Consider the following 7,455-nt stretch of genomic DNA (forward strand, 5'->3'; position numbering starts at 1 on the left):
CTTGAGGAGGAGTACCTAACAATTCAATTCATGATTCACATGGATATTTTGAAGCCTATATATAGGCTTTAGTGATAATGAATAAAGTAGCAGTTTTCTTTTTCCTTACTTTCAGTATAATGAATATTCAATTCATGTGATCAGAAAGTTTCTTTTCTTCTTCTTCTTCCTGTCATCGAATTTGAGTATTAAACAAGAACAAACTCTTATTTTATTTTTTATATTTAACAGATTCTAATTTTATGGATTTTACATCAGATTGCATAACATCAAAGATAACCGATTCTGATTTCAAACATTGTTAGCATAAAAGGAGAAGAATTACCAGTTTTTGATGAATAGTGAATGACAGGGAAAGCGAGAGAAATTGATCGGAGATGGCGACTTCTCTTTAGCTGGCGAGATGGTGGCGAGACGGCAGCTAGATGGTGGCGACCGGCGAGATGAACGGTGACCTGTCGATGGAGGAGGCCGCGATTTTTGTGGGCTGCGTTTTTTTTAGGTTACGATTGAAGAGGGTAACGAGGGAAGAAAGAAACAGAGGGGTAAGAGTGTCCTTGTTCCCAGTCAGCCTATGTTACAAAGCTGACCGGGTAAGACATTTGGGCCAGACGACTGACCGAGAAAGCGTATCATCAAACAACCAATGTCTGACCGAGTCAGCCCATATGTCTAACTCAGACCCATTCAGACAGTATCAAACACAGCCTAAGTATTTTATATCCTATTTTACGTTTACAACCTATTTTTTTTGTAGAAGATATTTCAATTTCTACCCTTTAAAACTTGATATCTCAGTATAAGACTTCTATGCAATTGTTTATTATATAAACAAATCGTTTTACATAAACAAATTACTATCATTGTTACATATATTTATAATAGTGTTTTTTAAAACAACTACGGTTTATAATAGTGTTTTTTAAAACATTAAATTTTATAATAGTTTTTTATAGTTGTTACATATATTTATTTATTTTAACAAATTACTATCTATTTTTTTATCAAAAAATTGTTTAATATAATTTATGTAAAAATATTATTTTAGTAAAATATAATTTATAAAAATAGTATTATAAATCATCTATTGTTAATATATCTTTTTTTTAATTTTATAAACATTTTTTTAATGTATATAGAGATGTTTAAGTTATTTGGAATCAACGTATTTGCTCGAGATGCAGATACTTCTATCAAGAATTCGCCATTTTTCACCAAACATGTTATATACTTCTACTAGATTATGAAGTTTTACATTTTTCATATAAACTAAAACATTTAAAATTCAATTTTAGATGTTCAAGTCTCGTGAGGAATTTTTTGAGTGGACACAAAACAAAGCACGCTCTCTAGGATATGTCATTATCAACAAAAGATCAAAGGCATATGCCAACAACTTCGTGTATAAAGTCATACTTATGTGTGATCGTGGGGGTGAATATAAAGCTACTAACACAATTAGAGCATCTGGAACCAGAAAGACTAATTGTAAATTTGAATTGGAAGGAAAGTATTCAAAAGAACATAATAAATGGACGCTGAGGGTAATATGTGATGATCATAATCATCCACCTGCACAACATATGGAGGGTCATCCGTATGTAAGACGGTTATCTGTTGACGAGACTCTTTTGGTGGAAGATCTAACAAGAAAGAACTTGGCACCACGTGATATTCTGTCAACCTTGAAGGCGCAAAACGAAAATAATGTGCCGGTAGCTCAAACAATATATAACGCACAACAAAAGATTCGCAGATGCGAGCAAGCAGGAAAAACTCCAATGCATTTTATGTCCATTTTGCACGCCAATAATTATTTGTATGAGCTTACTACAGACGATTCAGATGAGTTGGAGAATCTTTTTTTCGTCCATCCAACGTCTTGGAAGCTATGACGTGCATTTCCACATGTGTTGATGATAGATGCCACTTACAAAACGAAAAAATATAATAAGCCGCTTGTAGAAATTGTTGGTATGACCTCAACTCGAAAGACATTCTCTGTAGGTTTTGCCTTTATACATAGAGAAAAGGAGGCCAACTATACTTGGGTGTTAAACTGTGTAAAGTCAATTCTCGATAAGTGTTTGCACCCACGTGTAATAATCACAGACCGAGAGTTGGCACTCATCAATGCATGTGAAACAATGTTTCTGGATGCGGCACGGTTACTTTGTAGATGACATATTGAGCAAAACATTTTAAAAATTTCCAGCAAGATTATCACATTGGATGAAGACCGTAAATCTTTCAGAATACTATGGAGATTACTAGTTGAGTCTCCAACATTGATGGCATACACAGAAAACTACAAACGACTACAATCAATTGTGATAAATTATCCACGTAAGCTTGTTTATTAACTATATTTCTAAATCATAACCTTCATATTACTGTTTATGTACTTATTTGTTAATTTATTTTACTTCACAGGTGTTATGAGATACATAGATGATACATGGTTATACAAGTACAAGGAAATGTTTGTGTCTGTTTGGGTTGATCAACATCTCAATTTTGGAAACAGCATGACCAATAGAGCCGAGAGTCAACATTCCAAGTTAAAGAAAATTTTAAACTCTTCAAATTCTAATCTTGATAAATTCGTTCAACGGATTAGTCAAGCCGTGCAATCACAACTTACTTCGATCAACGAAAGCTTTGAAAATAGCTTGACTGTTCGCTACAATCGCCACAACTTGTCGTGTTTCCAATTGCTGCGGGGCCATGTTTCAAACCAAGCTTTAGATATAATATTGGGAGAGATCCAAAGGTTGGGTGATTGAATGTTAGACACCTCAAACTGTGGTTGCAAAATTCGTAACAGTTGTGGGTTACCATGTGCTTGCATGCTTTCTTTCTACTCGATTTCACGTTAGTATGTTCAACTACAACATACAAATAGATTTTTAAATATTATATAAATAATTATTTTATATTTCAATGCAGGTGAAGATACACCCTTGGATTCTATAGATATCTTTTGGAGGAAACTCGATATTTCAGATACGACGTCTGTAGTAGACGACGATATTAATTGCGATGATGTAGTGGATAAATTTAAAGAAAACTTCAACAAACAATCAAAAGCCGGGAGAATGTTTTATAGGAGAAAGCTAGAAGAGATATATGACCCGCATAAAACTGATGTTGGAGAACCTACGGTTCAAAAAAACACGCGTGGACGACCAAGTGTGAAGAAACAACAGAAAAAGAAAGCCAATTCTCCAAATTATGCTCCTCGTAGATGCAGCTTCTCAACCACATCAGAGTTTAATGGGGTGAATTTAAATAAAGACCCTGAAAGACATAGCTTTTCGTGTGAGATTGACTTAAATAATGAACCCCAAAGGCATAGCTTTTCGTGTGGGATTGACTTAAATGATGAACCCCAAAGGCAATATCCATTCCAAATGAATGGTATTCCAGATATATTTCATGATTACATCGACTATATACATGATGTAGAAGGTGATGGAAATTGTGGGTTTCGAGCGGCAGCTGTTTGTTTGGGGTATAATGAAGACCAGTGGCTTTATATTCGAAACAATTGCTTGAAGAGTTAGAGAGTCAATATTACGCATACCATAGAGTTTTTACTGACGGGTTCAATGAGGTATACCAGTCATTGCGTTGGTTTGAGTCACCTGCACCTTTCCGACGACATTGGTTGCATATGCCTTTGACTGGTTACTTGATTGCCAACAAGTTTGGCGTGATCGTTCATTGTTTAAGCCACAAACAATCTACGACATGCTTCCTTCTTTGGAGAGGTCCCGAAGAGTTCCAACCCCACTGAGCCATTACGTTGGCACTTGTAAACGATATTCATTATATGTCGGTGTTTTTGAAAGGAAATTACCCAATGCCTCCTACCATAGCATATTGGAATGCTCATAAAAGTTTGTCTGCATCTACATGGCAAACTATGTATTGGCCGCGTTTTGATTTATACAATCAACTTAGGTATCGTACTTCCGAAACACCTTGGATACATATTAAAGACTAAGTGCGAATGTATTTGAACTTTTTTATTATTTTTTTGCGTCAAAATATTATTTTGTATTTGAACTTTTTTTTATTATTTGTTGTGTTAAAATATTATTTTATTATTGTTGTGTCGTGTTTTAACTTTTTTTTTTAAAAAAAAAATTGAATAAAAATATTTACACATCTTTTATAAAAATAGTATTATAAGTTATCTATTTAATAAATGAAATAAATAATATTTTAGTAACCTTTTTAAAACTAACTTGCAACATTTTTTAAACCTTTGTACAAACAACAAAAGTATATTGAAAAATAAAAGTAAAAAGTTTAAATGGTTTGGAACTTTATTAAAAACATTAAAACGTACGTAAAATGTTTTGAAAAAGGTATGTTGTAAAAAGAGTTTAAGAATGTTTGTAAAAAAGTTTAAATGTTGGAAAAAAGATTGCAAAAAAATTTTAAAAACTATGATTTAAAACGTTATTAAAAAGTTTAAAAAGATTGTAAATTAAATAATGTCTTCAAACAATGTCTTAAAATGTCAATATATATATATATATATATATATATATATATATATATATATATATATATATTTTAATCATAAAAACAAAGGTAAATAAATAAATTAAATAAAAAACAAGATTATTAAAAATAACAATAAAGTAGTATATATTAAAAGAAAATAGAAAAAAACATAATAATTAAATAATCATTAGTAAAAAAAGTAAAATGTAATTATTAGGGGTAGGGTTAAGTGGAAATGGAAAAGGATAATTGAGGCCTTTCATTTTTAATATACTTTATCACTTTTCATTTATTGCCTCTTATCTTTTATTAAAGTAACAAAATCTACCTTCAACTTTTCAATTTATAGTTTTTATTTTACTGTTTTGTTTATTAATTTGTTTTATTAACTAAACTTATTTTTTGTATATATAAAATAAAACATATGGTAATTATTCTTATTTTCAACATTATCTCTTTTTAATGATTGAGAATTTTAAAGTGTTCGACACCAAATAAAAAATGTTAAAAATATATATATTATAATATATTTATATTAATAAATAATGAGATTTTATCAAACAATAGTGTATTTTTAAAATAAAAATGAGTACATTTCATTTTTATATATTAAAATAAAAAACGATAATAAAGTAAGAGTTTAATAGGTTAAAAAGTGGCACTGTAACATTGAATGGAATAAAAATACATTGTAGTTAGAATGTAATGAATGGGATGCTCAGTCACCATTGAATCATGTAATACCATATGTTTTTTTTTTCTTTTTTTTTCTTTAGTTTATATTGATTTTTTTTATTTTCTTTCTCAATTTAATATAACAATTTATATTAAAAGTAACATTTTTTTCAACAACAAATTATATATTATTATTTTTTTGATTTATACATTATTTTATTTTATATTCAATAATTTAATTTATTAAGTTACTTTATATTTTTTTATTCTAAACAATAAAAATATATATAAATCTTAAAAATATTTTAAAAAGATAACATCTTATTTATTATAATACAACATAGTGAAATTACATATTAATAAAACGTTACCGATAAATAAATTTGTAACTTTTAGTAAATTGTAATCTTTAAGTAATATTTAGTAATTGCAACTTTGAATTTCTAATTAATGTAATATTCTAGTTTTATTTATTAATATTATTTATAAAAAAATAATAAAATGATTATGTGACAATCCATTGAACTCTTAAGAGTTTAATGAAATATAGAGTTTAATATATTAAATGATATAAATTATGAAGTAAATATATTTTAATGATAAAATAAACTTCAATAACTTTTAACATAGATTGGTTTACATCTATTAATAAGACTTATATATTGCATAATTTTACGAATAGATTTTCTCGTCTTTTTCAATCAATTTTTCATATCACATTGATATAATTATTTTTTTCTTTCAGTTTCGTCTGTCTTATCTCAACATATGAAAAATATAATTTTCATGCTTTCATTCAGTTTTTATTTTTATCTTTTCAAATTAAACTTTTACTAATTTTTATTTAAGAAAATTAAAATAAAATTAAACATAAAATAGTACAACTGCAAAAAACAACAATTAAAATTCAAACGTGGTAATTGAAAAATCCTAAAACGAATGAAATTGGAGAGAAAATGAATGGAATTGAAGAATGATGAAATGGAATGGGAGAATATGTGATTTTTAATGGTGGAAATGAGTATTTGCTATTTATATTTGTAAATAAATATTGAATTTTTGATTGGTTAAAGGAGAGAGAGAGAGAGAGAGAGAGAGAGAGAGAGAGAATGTTAAGATATTTGTTTCTTGTAATCAATACGTCAACGGTATCGCTCTTACCCGTTATGCGAAACTCGCAACTTTGTTATTAAAATTTATATTTCTTAAATAAAATGTTATTAAATATTTAATAGATATAACTAAATAGTAAAAAATAATATATTCAAAATTAAAATTAATAATATAATAAAATATAATATAATTAATTGGGAAAAAGTTAAGAGTTATAAAACATAAAAATATATTGACTAATATTTATTAAACGATTTATAGAGAAAGCTAAGAGTTTAGAAAAACAAAAAAAAAGTTTCCTAATATAATATACGGCCGATGGTTGATAGAAAACAAATAGGAAAGAGTTATAAAATAAAATAAAACTTTCTTAACCATATAACAAAAAAGAGTAATGTTTAAAGTAAATACTATAGAACATTAAGGGTGTATTTTGAAAAATCTTTGCAAGATGAGGGACAAATTAACGATTGGACGTTAAACCCATGACTATAGTTTGTAGAATTAATTTTATCTTGTGAACTAGATTATGACCCCCGTTGAATGCGGGAACACATAAATAAAATACAAATTTATATAGATATTACAGAATAATTATAAAAAATCATGGTTATTGGTGTCATTGAAATGTGTAAAAATTACACTAAAATCGGTAAATATATATAGTCGTTGAATGACCTCTTTATAGACAACATTTTTTGTTTTATTAGTTCAATGACCTTGCTCGTCACATATAAGTACCTTCAAACATTTTTACTTGTGACACGGAAAACAACTAATATAGCCAACCATGCGTGAAAATGGGTCTACACAAGTATAATCTAAAATTTGACAATGTATTTTCAAAACACATTGTTATTTTATGGCTATATTGCGAAATAGAACTGTTTATTTCAAAAAATAGCAACTTATTTATGTTCCTTCAAAATGAACCACATAAAACCCCCCACAATATTAAATATAAAGAAACTCTAACCAATAAATCTGCAATGAACCTAATCATCTCCCTCCACTTCGTCTCTCATATCAGGTATTTTTTTCCTTAATCTGAGTTGTTGTCACTATCATCGACAATGTTAAGATTCATTGATGGCTTCTTTTTGATTTTAGGGATAATATGACAGAAATCATTTATCAGGTGCATCATTT

The 7,455-nt window shown here is 28.3% G+C and overlaps 1 protein-coding gene across 1 annotated transcript; it reads left to right on the forward strand.

Moving 5' to 3' along the window:
* Positions 1-425: 425 nt before the first annotated feature.
* LOC145131670 (uncharacterized) lies at positions 426-3,566 on the forward strand. Its single transcript, XM_079066326.1, has 6 exons — positions 426-450; positions 1,140-1,222; positions 1,296-1,879; positions 2,216-2,346; positions 2,434-2,778; positions 2,950-3,566. Exons 1-6 carry the CDS (start codon positions 426-428, stop codon positions 3,564-3,566), a joined length of 1,785 nt encoding a protein of 594 aa, XP_078922452.1.
* The last annotated feature ends 3,889 nt before the right edge of the window (positions 3,567-7,455 follow it).

This window comes from Lactuca virosa, chromosome 8, assembly GCF_052849685.1.
Source record: "Lactuca virosa cultivar CGN04683 chromosome 8, Lactuca_virosa_CGN04683_v6, whole genome shotgun sequence".
In the NCBI taxonomy this organism is placed as follows: Eukaryota; Viridiplantae; Streptophyta; class Magnoliopsida; order Asterales; family Asteraceae; genus Lactuca; species Lactuca virosa.